A 16,733-nucleotide genomic window follows, 5' to 3' on the forward strand; every position below is an offset into this window, starting at 1 on the left:
TAATATGTTGTGAAATTTGTTGTCTTTGCAGCAGCAGTACAATGTGATACATAATAATAGAGAAAAACATGAATTACAGTAAGTATAGATATATTAAATAGTTAAATTAAATAAGTCATGCAAACATAGAAATAAGAAAGTAGTGAGGTCATGTTCATGGGTTCAATGTCCAATTAGGAATCGGATGGCAGAGGCGAAGAAGCTGGTCCTGAATCATTGAGCGTGTCCCTTCTGGCTTCTGTACATCCTTCCTGGTGACAGCAACATGACTGTGACTGTGTGTGAGTGTACCATCCAGGGCATGACCTGTTCATCACTGTGACTGTGTGTGAGTGTACCATCCAGGGCATGACCTGTTCATCACTGTGACTGTGTGTGAGTGTACCATCCAGGGCATCACTGTGACTGTGTGTGAGTGTACCATCCAGGGCATGACTGTGACTGTGTGTGAGTGTACCATCCAGGGCATGACCTGTTCATCACTGTGACTGTGTGTGAGTGTACCATCCAGGGCATCACTGTGACTGTGTGTGAGTGTACCATCCAGGACATCACTGTGACTGTGTGTGAGTGTACCATCCAGGGCATCACTGTGACTGTGTGTGAGTGTACCATCCAGGACATCACTGTGACTGTGTGTGAGTGTACCATCCAGGGCATCACTGTGACTGTGTGTGAGTGTACCATCCAGGGCATGACCTGTTCATCACTGTGACTGTGTGTGAGTGTACCATCCAGAGCATGACCTGTTCATCACTGTGACTGTGTGTGAGTGTACCATCCAAGGCATGACCTGTTCATCACTGTGACTGTGTGTGAGTGTACCATCCAAGGCTTGACCTGTTCATCACCGTGACTGTGTGTGAGTGTACCATCCAGGGCATGACCTGTTCATCACTGTGACTGTGTCTGAGTGTACCATCCAGGGCATCACTGTGACTGTGTGTGAGTGTACCATCCAGGGCATCACTGTGACTGTGTGTGAGTGTACCATCCAGGACATCACTGTGACTGTGTGTGAGTGTACCATCCAGGGCATCACTGTGACTGTGTGTGAGTGTACCATCCAGGACATCACTGTGACTGTGTGTGAGTGTACCATCCAGGGCATCACTGTGACTGTGTGTGAGTGTACCATCCAGGGCATGACCTGTTTATCACTGTGACTGTGTGTGAGTGTACCATCCAGGGCATCACTGTGACTGTGTGTGAGTGTACCATCCAGGGCATGACCTGTTTATCACTGTGACTGTGTGTGAGTGTACCATCCAGGGCATCACTGTGACTGTGTGTGAGTGTACCATCCAGGGCATGACCTGTTTATCACTGTGACTGTGTCTGAGTGTACCATCCAGGGCATCACTGTGACTGTGTGTGAGTGTACCATCCAGGACATCACTGTGACTGTGTGTGAGTGTACCATCCAGGGCATCACTGTGACTGTGTGTGAGTGTACCATCCAGGGCATGACCTGTTTATCACTGTGACTGTGTGTGAGTGTACCATCCAGGGCATCACTGTGACTGTGTGTGAGTGTACCATCCAGGGCATGACCTGTTCATCACTGTGACTGTGTGTGAGTGTACCATCCAGGGCATCACTGTGACTGTGTGTGAGTGTACCATCCAGGACATCACTGTGACTGTGTGTGAGTGTACCATCCAAGGCATGACCTGTTCATCACTGTGAATGTGTGTGAGTGTACCATCCAGTGCATGACTGTGACTGTGTGTGAGTGTACCATCCAGGGCATGACCTGTTCATCACTGTGACTGTGTCTGATTGTACCATCCAGGGCATGACTGTGACTGTGTGTGAGTGTACCATCCAGGGCATCACTGTGGCTGTGTGTGAGTATACCATCCAGTGCATGACTGTGACTGTGTGTGAGTGTACCATCCTGGGCATCACCGTGACTGTGTGTGAGTGTACCATCCAGGGCATGACCTGTTCATCACTGTGACTGTGTGTGAGTGTACCATCCAGGGCATGACCTGTTCATCACTGTGACTGTGTGTGAGTGTGCCATCCAAGGCATCACTGTGACTGTGTGTGAGTGTACCATCCAGGACATCACTGTGACTGTGTGTGAGTGTACCATCCAAGGCATGACCTGTTCATCACTGTGACTGTGTGTGAGTGTACCATCCAGTGCATGACTGTGACTGTGTGTGAGTGTACCATCCAGGGCATGACCTGTTCATCACTGTGACTGTGTCTGATTGTACCATCCAGGGCATGACTGTGACTGTGTGTGAGTGTACCATCCAGGGCATCACTGTGGCTGTGTGTGAGTATACCATCTAGGGCATCACTGTGGCTGTGTGTGAGTGTACCATCCAAGGCATGACCTGTTCATCACTGTGACTGTGTGTGAGTGTACCATCCAGGGCATCACTGTGACTGTGTGTGAGTGTACCATGCAGGGCATGACCAGTTCATCACTGTGACTGTGTGTGAGTGTACCATCCAGGGCATGATTGTGACTGTGTGTGAGTGTACCATCCAGGGCATCACTGTGGCTGTGTGTGAGTGTACCATCCAGGGCATCACTGTGGCTGTGTGTGAGTGTACCATCCAGGGCATCACTGTGGCTGTGTGTGAGTGTACCATCCAGGGCATCACTGTGACTGTGTGTGAGTGTACCATCCAGGGCATCACTGTGACTGTGTGTGAGTGTACCATCCAGGGCATCACTGTGACTGTGTGTGAGTGTACCATCCAGGGCATCACTGTGACTGTGTGTGAGTGTACCATCCAGGGCATGACCTGTTCATCACTGTGACTGTGTGTGAGTGTACCATCCAGGGCATCACTGTGGCTGTGTGTGAGTGTACCATCCAAGGCATCACTGTGACTGTGTGTGAGTGTACCATCCAGGGCATCACTGTGACTGTGTGTGAGTGTACCATCCAGGGCATCACTGTGACTGTGTGTGAGTGTACCATCCAGGGCATCACCTGTTCATCACTGTGACTGTGTGTGAGTGTACCATCCAGGGCATCACTGTGGCTGTGTGTGAGTGTACCATCCAGGGCATCACCTGTTCATCACTGTGACTGTGTGTGAGTGTACCATCCAGGGCATCACTGTGACTGTGTGTGAGTGTACCATGCAGGGCATGACCAGTTCATCACTGTGACTGTGTGTGAGTGTACCATCCAGGGCATGATTGTGACTGTGTGTGAGTGTACCATCCAAGGCATCACTGTGGCTGTGTGTGAGTGTACCATCCAGGGCATCACTGTGGCTGTGTGTGAGTGTACCATCCAGGGCATCACTGTGGCTGTGTGTGAGTGTACCATCCAGGGCATCACTGTGGCTGTGTGTGAGTGTACCATCCAGGGCATCACTGTGGCTGTGTGTGAGTGTACCATCCAGGGCATGACCTGTTCATCACTGTGGCTGTGTGTGAGTGTACCATCCAGGGCATCACTGTGGCTGTGTGTGAGTGTACCATCCAGGGCATCACTGTGGCTGTGTGTGAGTGTACCATCCAGGGCATGACCTGTTCATCACTGTGACTGTGTGTGAGTGTACCATCCAGGGCATCACTGTGGCTGTGTGTGAGTATACCATCTAGGGCATCACTGTGGCTGTGTGTGAGTGTACCATCCAAGGCATGACCTGTTCATCACTGTGACTGTGTGTGAGTGTACCATCCAGGGCATCACTGTGGCTGTGTGTGAGTGTACCATCCAAGGCATGACCTGTTCATCACTGTGACTGTGTGTGAGTGTACCATCCAGGGCATCACTGTGACTGTGTGTGAGTGTACCATCCAGGGCATGATTGTGACTGTGTGTGAGTGTACCATCCAGGGCATGATTGTGACTGTGTGTGAGTGTACCATCCAGGGCATGACCAGTTCATCACTGTGACTGTGTCTGAGTGTACCATCCAAGGCATGACCTGTTCATCACTGTGACTGTGTGTGATTGTACCATCCAGGGCATCACTGTGACTGTGTGTGAGTGTACCATCCAGGGCATGACCTGTTCATCACTGTGACTGTGTGTGAGTGTACCATCCAGGACATCACTGTGACTGTGTGTGAGTGTACCATCCAGGGCATCACTGTGGCTGTGTGTGAGTATACCATCCAGGGCATGACCTGTTCATCACTGTGACTGTGTGTGAGTGTACCATCCAGAGCATGACCTGTTCATCACTGTGACTGTGTGTGAGTGTACCATCCAAGGCATGACCTGTTCATCACTGTGACTGTGTGTGAGTGTACCATCCAAGGCTTGACCTGTTCATCACCGTGACTGTGTGTGAGTGTACCATCCAGGGCATGACCTGTTCATCACTGTGACTGTGTCTGAGTGTACCATCCAGGGCATCACCTGTTCATCACTGTGACTGTGTGTGAGTGTACCATCCAGGGCATCACTGTGACTGTGTGTGAGTGTACCATCCAGGACATCACTGTGACTGTGTGTGAGTGTACCATCCAAGGCATGACCTGTTCATCACTGTGAATGTGTGTGAGTGTACCATCCAGTGCATGACTGTGACTGTGTGTGAGTGTACCATCCAGGGCATGACCTGTTCATCACTGTGACTGTGTGTGAGTGTACCATCCAGGGCATGACCTGTTCATCACTGTGACTGTGTGTGAGTGTACCATCCAGGGCATGACCTGTTCATCACTGTGACTGTGTCTGATTGTACCATCCAGGGCATGACTGTGACTGTGTGTGAGTGTACCATCCAGGGCATCACTGTGGCTGTGTGTGAGTATACCATGCAGTGCATGACTGTGACTGTGTGTGAGTGTACCATCCTGGGCATCACCGTGACTGTGTGTGAGTGTACCATCCAGGGCATGACCAGTTCATCACTGTGACTGTGTGTGAGTGTACCATCCAGGGCATGACCTGTTCATCACTGTGACTGTGTGTGAGTGTACCATCCAGGGCATGATTGTGACTGTGTGTGAGTGTACCATCCAGGGCATGACCAGTTCATCACTGTGACTGTGTCTGAGTGTACCATCCAAGGCATGACCTGTTCATCACTGTGACTGTGTGTGATTGTACCATCCAGGGCATCACTGTGACTGTGTGTGAGTGTACCATCCAGGGCATGACCTGTTCATCACTGTGACTGTGTGTGATTGTACCATCCAGGGCATCACTGTGACTGTGTGTGAGTGTACCATCCAGGACATCACTGTGACTGTGTGTGAGTGTACCATCCAGGACATCACTGTGACTGTGTGTGAGTGTACCATCCAGGGCATGACCTGTTCATCACTGTGACTGTGTGTGAGTGTACCATCCAGGGCATGACCTGTTCATCACTGTGACTGTGTGTGAGTGTACCATCCAGGACATCACTGTGACTGTGTGTGAGTGTACCATCCAGGGCATCACTGTGGCTGTGTGTGAGTGTACCATCCAGGGCATCACTGTGACTGTGTGTGAGTGTACCATCCAGGGCATCACTGTGACTGTGTGTGAGTATACCATCCTAGGCATGACCTGTTCATCACTGTGACTGTGTGTGAGTGTACCATCCAGGGCATGATTGTGACTGTGTGTGAGTGTACCATCCAGGGCATGACCTGTTCATCACTGTGACTGTGTGTGAGTGTACCATCCAGGGCATGACCTGTTCATCACTGTGACTGTGTGTGAGTGTACCATCCAGGGCATCACCGAGACTGTGTGTGAGTGTACCATCCAGGGCATGACCTGTTCATCACTGTGACTGTGTGTGAGTGTACCATCCTGGGCATCACCGTGACTGTGTGTGAGTGTACCATCCAGGGCATGACCTGTTCATCACTGTGACTGTGTGTGAGTGTACCATCCAGGGCATGACCTGTTCATTACTGTGACTGTGTGTGAGTGTACCCTCCAGGGCATGACCTGTTCATCACTGTGACTGTGTGTGAATGTGCCATCCAGGGCATCACTGTGACTGTGTGTGAGTGTACCATCCTAGGCATGACCTGTTCATCACTGTGACTGTGTGTGATTGTACCATCCAGGGCATCACTGTGACTGTGTGTGAGTGTACCATCCAGGGCATGACCAGTTCATCACTGTGACTGTGTGTGAGTGTACCATCCAGGGCATGATTGTGACTGTGTGTGAGTGTACCATCCAGGGCATGACCTGTTCATCACTGTGACTGTGTGTGAGTGTACCATCCAGGGCATGACCTGTTCATCACTGTGACTGTGTGTGAGTGTACCATCCAGGGCATGACCTGTTCATCACTGTGACTGTGTGTGAGTGTACCATCCAGGGCATCACTGTGACTGTGTGTGAGTGTACCATCCAGGACATCACTGTGACTGTGTGTGAGTGTACCATCCAGGACATCACTGTGACTGTGTGTGAGTGTACCATCCAGGGCATGACCTGTTCATCACTGTGACTGTGTGTGAGTGTACCATCCAGGGCATCACTGTGACTGTGTGTGAGTGTACCATCCAGGGCATGACCTGTTCATCACTGTGACTGTGTGTGAGTGTACCATCCAGGGCATGACCTGTTCATCACTGTGACTGTGTGTGAGTGTACCATCCAGGGCATCACTGTGGCTGTGTGTGAGTATACCATCCTAGGCATGACCTGTTCATCACTGTGACTGTGTGTGAGTGTACCATCCAGGGCATGACCTGTTCATCACTGTGACTGTGTGTAAGTGTACCATCCAGGGCATGACTGTGACTGTGTGTGAGTGTACCATCCAGGGCATGACCAGTTCATCACTGTGACTGTGTGTGAGTGTACCATCCAGGGCATACCTGTTCATCACTGTGACTGTGTGTGAGTGTATCATCCAGGGCATGATTGTGACTGTGTGTGAGTGTACCATCCAGGGCATGACCTGTTCATCACTGTGACTGTGTGTGAGTGTACCATCCAGGGCATAACCTGTTCATCACTGTGACTGTGTGTGAGTGTACCATCCAGGGCATCACTGTGACTGTGTGTGAGTGTACCATCCAGGACATCACTGTGACTGTGTGTGAGTGTACCATCCAGGACATCACTGTGACTGTGTGTGAGTGTACCATCCAGGGCATGACCTGTTCATCACTGTGACTGTGTGTGAGTGTACCATCCAGGGCATGACCTGTTCATCACTGTGACTGTGTGTGAGTGTACCATCCAGGGCATCACTGTGACTGTGTGTGAGTGTACCATCCAGGACATCACTGTGACTGTGTGTGAGTGTACCATCCAGGACATCACTGTGACTGTGTGTGAGTGTACCATCCAGGGCATGACCTGTTCATCACTGTGACTGTGTGTGAGTGTACCATCCAGGGCATGACCTGTTCATCACTGTGACTGTGTGTGAGTGTACCATCCAGGGCATGACCTGTTCATCACTGTGACTGTGTGTGAGTGTACCATCCAGGGCATGACCTGTTCATCACTGTGACTGTGTGTGAGTGTACCATCCAGGACATCACTGTGACTGTGTGTGAGTGTACCATCCAGGGCATCACTGTGGCTGTGTGTGAGTATACCATCCTAGGCATGACCTGTTCATCACTGTGACTGTGTGTGAGTGTACCATCCTAGGCATCACCGTGACTGTGTGTGAGTGTACCATCCAGGACATCACTGTGACTGTGTGTGAGTGTACCATCCAGGACATCACTGTGACTGTGTGTGAGTGTACCATCCAGGGCATCACTGTGGCTGTGTGTGAGTATACCATCCTAGGCATGACCTGTTCATCACTGTGACTGTGTGTGAGTATACCATCCAGAGCATGACCTGTTCATCACTGTGACTGTGTGTGAGTGTACCATCCAGGGCATCACTGTGGCTGTGTGTGAGTATACCATCCTAGGCATGACCTGTTCATCACTGTGACTGTGTGTGAGTATACCATCCAGAGCATGACCTGTTCATCACTGTGGCTGTGTGTGAGTATACCATCCTAGGCATGACCTGTTCATCACTGTGACTGTGTGTGAGTGTACCATCCTAGGCATCACCGTGACTGTGTGTGAGTGTACCATCCAGGACATCACTGTGACTGTGTGTGAGTGTACCATCCAGGACATCACTGTGACTGTGTGTGAGTGTACCATCCAGGACATCACTGTGACTGTGTGTGAGTGTACCATCCAGGACATCACTGTGACTGTGTGTGAGTGTACCATCCAGGGCATCACTGTGACTGTGTGTGAGTATACCATCCTAGGCATGACCTGTTCATCACTGTGACTGTGTGTGAGTATACCATCCAGAGCATGACCTGTTCATCACTGTGACTGTGTGTGAGTGTACCATCCAAGGCATGACCTGTTCATCACTGTGACTGTGTGTGAGTGTACCATCCAAGGCTTGACCTGTTCATCACCGTGACTGTGTGTGAGTGTACCATCCAGGGCATGACCTGTTCATCACTGTGACTGTGTCTGAGTGTACCATCCAGGGCATCACTGTGACTGTGTGTGAGTGTACCATCCAGGGCATCACTGTGACTGTGTGTGAGTGTACCATCCAGGACATCACTGTGACTGTGTGTGAGTGTACCATCCAAGGCATGACCTGTTCATCACTGTGAATGTGTGTGAGTGTACCATCCAGTGCATGACTGTGACTGTGTGTGAGTGTACCATCCAGGGCATGACCTGTTCATCACTGTGACTGTGTGTGAGTGTACCATCCAGGGCATGACCTGTTCATCACTGTGACTGTGTGTGAGTGTACCATCCAGGGCATGACCTGTTCATCACTGTGACTGTGTGTAAGTGTACCATCCAGGGCATGACCTGTTCATCACTGTGACTGTGTGTAAGTGTACCATCCAGGGCATGACCTGTTCATCACCGTGACTGTGTGTGAGTGTACCATCCAGGGCATGACCTGTTCATCACTGTGACTGTGTCTGATTGTACCATCCAGGGCATGACTGTGACTGTGTGTGAGTGTACCATCCAGGGCATCACTGTGGCTGTGTGTGAGTATACCATCCAGTGCATGACTGTGACTGTGTGTGAGTGTACCATCCTGGGCATCACCGTGACTGTGTGTGAGTGTACCATCCAGGGCATGACCTGTTCATCACTGTGACTGTGTGTGAGTGTACCATCCAGGGCATGACCTGTTCATCACTGTGACTGTGTGTGAGTGTGCCATCCAAGGCATCACTGTGACTGTGTGTGAGTGTACCATCCAGGACATCACTGTGACTGTGTGTGAGTGTACCATCCAAGGCATGACCTGTTCATCACTGTGACTGTGTGTGAGTGTACCATCCAGTGCATGACTGTGACTGTGTGTGAGTGTACCATCCAGGGCATGACCTGTTCATCACTGTGACTGTGTCTGATTGTACCATCCAGGGCATGACTGTGACTGTGTGTGAGTGTACCATCCAGGGCATCACTGTGGCTGTGTGTGAGTGTACCATCCAGGACATCACTGTGACTGTTTGTGAGTGTACCATCCAGGGCATCACTGTGGCTGTGTGTGAGTATACCATCCAGTGCATGACTGTGACTGTGTGTGAGTGTACCATCCTGGGCATCACCGTGACTGTGTGTGAGTGTACCATCCAGGGCATGACCTGTTCATCACTGTGACTGTGTGTGAGTGTACCATCCAGGGCATGACCTGTTCATCACTGTGACTGTGTGTGAGTATACCATCTAGGGCATCACTGTGGCTGTGTGTGAGTGTACCATCCAAGGCATGACCTGTTCATCACTGTGACTGTGTGTGAGTGTACCATCCAAGGCATGACCTGTTCATCACTGTGACTGTGTGTGAGTGTACCATCCAAGGCATGACCTGTTCATCACTGTGACTGTGTGTGAGTGTACCATCCAGGGCATCACTGTGACTGTGTGTGAGTGTACCATGCAGGGCATGACCAGTTCATCACTGTGACTGTGTGTGAGTGTACCATCCAGGGCATGATTGTGACTGTGTGTGAGTGTACCATCCAGGGCATCACTGTGGCTGTGTGTGAGTGTACCATCCAGGGCATCACTGTGGCTGTGTGTGAGTGTACCATCCAGGGCATCACTGTGGCTGTGTGTGAGTGTACCATCCAGGGCATCACTGTGACTGTGTGTGAGTGTACCATCCAGGGCATCACTGTGACTGTGTGTGAGTGTACCATCCAGGGCATGACCTGTTCATCACTGTGACTGTGTGTGAGTGTACCATCCAGGGCATCACTGTGGCTGTGTGTGAGTGTACCATCCAGGGCATCACTGTGACTGTGTGTGAGTGTACCATCCAGGGCATCACCTGTTCATCACTGTGACTGTGTGTGAGTGTACCATCCAGGGCATCACTGTGACTGTGTGTGAGTGTACCATGCAGGGCATGACCTGTTCATCACTGTGACTGTGTGTGAGTGTACCATCCAGGGCATGACCTGTTCATCACTGTGACTGTGTGTGAGTGTACCATCCAGGGCATCACTGTGACTGTGTGTGAGTGTACCATCCAGGGCATGACCAGTTCATCACTGTGACTGTGTGTGAGTGTACCATCCAGGGCATGATTGTGACTGTGTGTGAGTGTACCATCCAGGGCATGACCAGTTCATCACTGTGACTGTGTCTGAGTGTACCATCCAAGGCATGACCTGTTCATCACTGTGACTGTGTGTGATTGTACCATCCAGGGCATCACTGTGACTGTGTGTGAGTGTACCATCCAGGGCATGACCTGTTCATCACTGTGACTGTGTGTGAGTGTACCATCCAGGGCATGACCTGTTCATCACTGTGACTGTGTGTGAGTGTACCATCCAGGGCATCACCGTGACTGTGTGTGTGTACCATCCAAGGCATGACCTGTTCATCACTGTGACTGTGTGTGAGTGTACCATCCAAGGCATCACTGTGACTGTGTGTGTGTGTACCATCCAGGGCATCACCGTGACTGTGTGTGAGTGTACCATCCAGGGCATGACCTGGATATTGGGGTACCTTATGATGGATGTCACTTTTTGAAGCTTCGCTCTTTCAAGATGTCCTGGATACTATGGAGGGTAGTGCTCGCGATGGAGCTGACTGAGTTTACCTTTCTGCAGCTTATTTCGATCCCCTCCATACGAGACGGTGATGCAGCCAGCTCGAATGCTCTCCACAGAACATCTGTGGAAATTTGCGAGTGTTTTTGGTGACATACCAAATCTCCTCCAAATAGTTCATAGTTATCATTACTAATAAGAACACTTATTTTGAAATTCCAATTTCATTTCGGTCAAAGTAATTTCAAGGACCAATTCTCTTAACAAGCAGGATACTTTAAGATGACCTCGTGTTGTCACGCCCATCAAAAGTATTGAGATTCTAGTTAATACAGAGGAGATGAACGTGTTGGAAGTAACTGGTAACATCTCCACAATATAGAATTGAAGCATCTTCAATGTAATTTCTCTCCAGTTTAACTTGTTTCGTGGAATTATGTAACGATTTATTGGTTATGCGAGATTCTCCTACCTGCTACCATCTGGAATACTTTCTTCTTATCTTCAGTTCTTTCCTGTAGGTAGAAAAGACCTGAATATTCAGTTCTGCTCTGTTCCAATGAAACTTACACATGTAAGATCATGCTAAGGATCTGATATAATGTACATACAACTTGGAGCTGCATCCTGAGTTGATTATTGGTATACTTCAGTGAGCGGGCGATTGATTGGAGATAATAGATCAGCATACTGGAAGGAGAAAAAGAACTAATCATTGAACAAGAATGTATCAGTAGCAAAAGGGGAATGGATTTAGACAATTGTTATAAGTGTTAGCTCTTTGACGGACTGTAACATTACTATACTGTATGTACAATGTGTTTGTCATGAGGATTCTGGGGCAATCCTTCATTGTGGGATGCATTAGGCAGGTCCTGCTCGTGTGGAAGGCTGAAAATACTTTGATTATAGGGAGCACTGTTAGTGGGTAATGTTTTGGTCATTGGGGTGCCTGATTTGCTTTTGTCACGTGGAAGAGCATAAACACCTTGGTTAAGGGGAGCATTGTTTTGATCTGGGTGAAAATGCTGGAAATATTGATCTTAGGGAGGACTGGGTGTGCCTTCACCATGAGGAATATTCGATTTGCTCTGGTCACAAATCATATTGAACTTACTTTGGGCACGTGGAACGTTAGGGTTGAACTGGACATAGAGTTAGGATAAGGGGCAAGAGATTTCAAAGGAATTTGAGGAGGTCTTTTCACCCATAATGCCCTTCCCGAGAGAATGGTGGAAGCAGGGTGGCTGACAGCATTGAAGAGTTGTATAAATAAGCTTTTGAATTGCCTAGGTGTGGAAAGCTATTGGGCAAGTGCTGGAACACAAGGTTAAATCAGATAGGTGCCACTGGATAAGGTGAAACAAATGGCGTGTTCCACCTGTAATACTATGACCTTGTTTATGGAGGCTGATAGGTGTGCTCATATTGTACAGTGGCAGATAATCTAAAGTGCATGGCAACTGTATCTGTAGGCTGGTGATATATATGGACAGAAGCAAGACAGCCCACGGACACCATCCACAATGGCAGGAGTTTGATCCCTTTTCTTTCACGGCTGTACTTTGTATGAAGTACGTACATTACACTTCCAACAACTGCATTGATACAGCAGGAACTGCTTTGAGTAGCAGTGTGGCAATAAATCCCAAGACTGTCCCAATGGAAAACTGATGAAGATGCCTGTTTACACTTGTAATGCAGCCCTGCACAACCGACCGCAGCATTCCCCATTATGTTTGATGCCGTTGCATTCGCCAAGCTTGCAGGCGTTTCATCACCAGCAGTGGTGATATCCTCAGTGCGCAGTCGGAGATGTTTCCCTCTGGGAGTGCTTGTGTTTACATAGGCACCCCCCCACCCCTTCGCGTGCCTCGGTCCTGGCCTGTATAAATGTGAGCACTCCCGGAGAGAAACACTGAGGATGTCACCTCGACTGGTGATGAAATGTCTGCAGGCTAATTGCCAAGCTCGGCGTACACCCCTGCATCAAACAGCTTTACCTCAGCTACCAATATTCACCACCATTCACCATCACAGTGTTCATTAATATTCACTGTAACTGAAATTCAATTTTATACAAAATAACCATAAAAAGAGCATCAGACTTGGCACCTGAGTCTTTGCGAGCTAATCAGGAGCTGAACACTTGAGTGTAGTGCTGTTGGAGATGCCATCTTTCAAATGAGAAATTAAGTAAAGCCACATTTCTCCCTTTCATGGCCAATAATTATTCTTCCGTGACGCTTTAACACTGGGGTAGTCTGGTATTGGTTTCATTGTTACCTGCAGAACCTCGCTGTGTACAGACTGTTCATTACCCTTCCTGTATTCAAAAGCCAACCTCAAGAGTGATGCGCCATTGGAACATCTTTGAAACATTTTGAGGTACTGAATGTGCGGTGGAAATGCGAGTCTCTGCTACTCCCTTCCTGCCTGTTACAGAATATAACAGAAGCCGCAAGTGTTACGTTACAATAGATTGCTTCTAATAATCCTTCCTGTAGCTTTTGAGTTCAAATTTACTTCAGTTCTCCTCAGCCAGTAACAAGAAATCAGGGAAGTGTAAGAGTTCTGAAAGAAGCACGGTGGGGCAGGTGGAGGAATCACCCTCAGTGATGTTGTACTTACAAGAGGAGGAGCAGAGCAGGCAGAACCACCACAGGACTGGTGACATAACCCATCACCGTGTTAAACCAGCCAGGGAAATCATTCACTATTGTCTCAAACACAATGTCATAAATTTTATCTTGGCCACTGTTGAAAAAAATCCAAAATCTGAATTAATATTGCCTCAATGGTATTTATTAAAACAGTCTTTTTTTTAAAGTAAGACATGATTTTACAAAGTATGTTACCTAAAAGGCCCGCAGGTCGAGGATGGCCTGTACCTTGCGATGGCAAACACTGTTGGTAGCATACACAAGAAGAGCATGAACAAGGTCATGGCTAGGTAGAAGTTGTTAGACCTGGGAGAACAAACACAGAACAGTAAAACTTCCTCAGTTTATATCACTGACTACATCCAGAGGTAATAACGACACCTAATACAGAGCGTAACTCAACAACGGTGTGTGTTGAAGGACAGGGACAGGAAGCTTAATGCTTTTAATTCACATCAGTCTCTGTTTTCAGGTAACTGTACAGTGCTGAGGCTGCAAAATGGGATGCTTGTGTCCAAGAAGTAATCTCCACGAGTCATATTTAACTATAAACCTTCAGTTTTTTTTTCTGGTAAGAAGTATAGTTAATTGATATCAATACCAATTGTAGAGCATAAAGACTGATCTGTTTTGTATGAGAAGCACAAGGTTGAAGAGCAGAATCAAGGTCAATAAATTTCATGGTCAAAGAAATGTCAACCCCTTCTCTTGAGTAGAATCCCAGAGCACAGTAAGTGTGGAATTATCATAAAGAAAAAAATTGCTGGAAATACTCCACAGGTCAGGCAGCATCTGCGGAGAGAGAAGGAGTTAACAGTTCAGGATCAGAACTGGGAGAAGTTAGAAATGAAACAAGCATGAAGTTGCAGAGAAGGAAAGAGGGCAGAGATAATAAAAGGGGTGAATGACTGGCTGGTGGTGGTGATGTTGTCTGAAAGGGGTGAATGAGAGTCAGGGGAAGGTGCAAGTAGATGGAGAGGAAGTTATCAGAAGACAAAAGACAGAAATATGAATATTGGAAATATGAGATAAAATAATTCACTCTATTGCTCTTAAATTTGGATCACCAGTAGTTGTATTTTGAGTAAAAAGGGTGGATAGTTCTATTTAATACATAACTTGGTTGCTTTTGACTATTATAAATATTATTGTTGTTAATAACACTAACTGGATGCTGAATTAGTGGCAGGTCTATTGCTAATAAATTATTCTCCCTGATACACAGTTGCTTGGAATTTTCCTGGTGTTACACAAGCCTCTGCTAAAGCAGAATTCCCATCCCAGTTCCAGAGCATCTTCCCATTCTTTGTCCCACTTCCAAATTTCTCTAATTAAGTCCTGCTGAAACCCATGAGGAAATATCTGGGTAAGTACTTAGCATTGAACTCAACTCCAAGAGAAAATAGGGAATCTGGACTTCAGTACTGTAATCTTACTGTAAGCATGACTCCTCCTGTTGGTACTGGGGAAATTACCCATTGCAGATAGACTAATAGAATTCAGCTCTACATTTTCAACAGAAAATGTCCACGGAGGTGCAAGTGAAATGAAACACATGCATTGTCTCTTACTCTTGTGATCACAGGAGTAAGAAACATAACCGAAAAGAATAGAGACAAAGGAATTAGAAGGAATAAACTCTTCTCGGGCTTCCAGCCAGGACAGGCATCAATTAAAACTGATGTTTCCATTTCATTTCATTTTTCAATCTTTTTTATTGATTTTCAAATAAAGAATATACAAATACAAATCAAAAGAGGAGTTTAACAAGTAGATAATATAAAAGACATACAAACAGCAATATTAAAGACAAAAAGCATATAACATCAAACTCAAATAGGTAATATATTATGCTGTTATATATACAATGGTCAGAGAGAAATTACAACTCCTCATAGCAATCGTAAAAAAAAAGATTGGAAATTGTATTGATCGAGAAAGAAAAACCCCACCAACTAAACTAAAACAAAAAAGAGAGAAAGAAAAAAAAAAAGAAAAAGAAAGATTGGGCAGTCCAAATGAGGATAAACTTAAAAAAGAAAGAGAGAGAGAAAAAAACACATCCTTCCAGTCATCTCCGAACCATCATGGACAAGGATATTCTCCAAAGAGAATAAAGAAAAATAGATAAATAAAGATAAATTAAATCATGTGAAAATATTGAATAAAGGGTCACCAGACTTGTTCAAAATCAAAAGATGTATCAAACGTCCGGCTTCTAATTTTCTCCAAACTTAAACATGACATGATGGAGGAGAGCCAATAGAAAACAGCGGGCGAGTTAGATTCTTTCCAGTGTAGCAAAATAGCTCTCCTAGCCAGTAAAGCTGAAAAAGCTATCACATGTTGGGCGGAGGCAGACACTTCGCTTGCTTCCTCTGGGAAAATCCCCAAAATTGCTGTAAGTGGATTAGGTTGAACATCCATCTCTATAACTTTAGATAATATTCCAAACACATCCCTCCAAAAATTATTTAAACTTACACATGACCAAAACATATGGGTTAGAGTAGCCACTTCTGCATTACATCTATCACAAATAGGGCATATATTAGGAAAAATATGAGATGTTTCCATGACAAACTCCACCATCATCGTCACAGATGATGCCTGGGCACATCTAGTCTGGTGGTATTTATACCCCCATAGTCCATCCCTCCTGATTGGCTAGTCCTTATCCAATCTGCTCTCCCACCTTATTTGCAATCAAATTCCAGTACACAATAAGCATAGGTTTGACTTCGATGGCACAAAATTACTGGGTGGCACCAATGGCCTGGTGAAGGAAGCCATGGTAAAAAAATAATTTTAACAAAGATGAAGGTCTCACTCTAATTAAGAACATCATCCCTAATGAAGATGGTGGAATTTGTCATGGAAATGTCGGTTAAAATCAATACCTGTACCTGTCTGGAAACCTGAGAAGAGATTATTCGTCGTATATGCTGGGAAAGCACTAGATCCTTTTTCAAAGGAATTAGAAAGTAATTGCAAAGAGGAAGGTTTTTTTTAACACCTTGTCCTTCCCGCCATTTCCATAGCATTTGACTGGCTGAGTTGCCAGGTTGACGCTCAACCCAGCATGCATGGAAA

The 16,733-nt window shown here is 47.0% G+C and overlaps 1 protein-coding gene across 4 annotated transcripts in view; it reads right to left on the minus strand.

Moving 5' to 3' along the window:
* LOC140718814 (transmembrane channel-like protein 3) overlaps positions 1–16,733 on the minus strand; it is an 88,738-nt gene that overhangs the window by 11,229 nt on the left and 60,776 nt on the right. For all 4 annotated transcript variants that reach the window (XM_073032998.1, XM_073033000.1, XM_073032999.1 and 1 more), the window contains 4 exons: positions 13,836–13,946; positions 13,609–13,734; positions 11,589–11,667; positions 11,450–11,492 (listed from right to left, as the gene is read on the minus strand). In XM_073032998.1, coding sequence (XP_072889099.1) covers positions 11,450–11,492; positions 11,589–11,667; positions 13,609–13,734; positions 13,836–13,946 — 359 coding nt within the window. The remainder of the gene's footprint in view (positions 1–11,449; positions 11,493–11,588; positions 11,668–13,608; positions 13,735–13,835; positions 13,947–16,733) is intronic.

The sequence above is a fragment of the Hemitrygon akajei genome, chromosome 30, assembly GCF_048418815.1.
Source record: "Hemitrygon akajei chromosome 30, sHemAka1.3, whole genome shotgun sequence".
Classification (NCBI taxonomy): Eukaryota; Metazoa; Chordata; class Chondrichthyes; order Myliobatiformes; family Dasyatidae; genus Hemitrygon; species Hemitrygon akajei.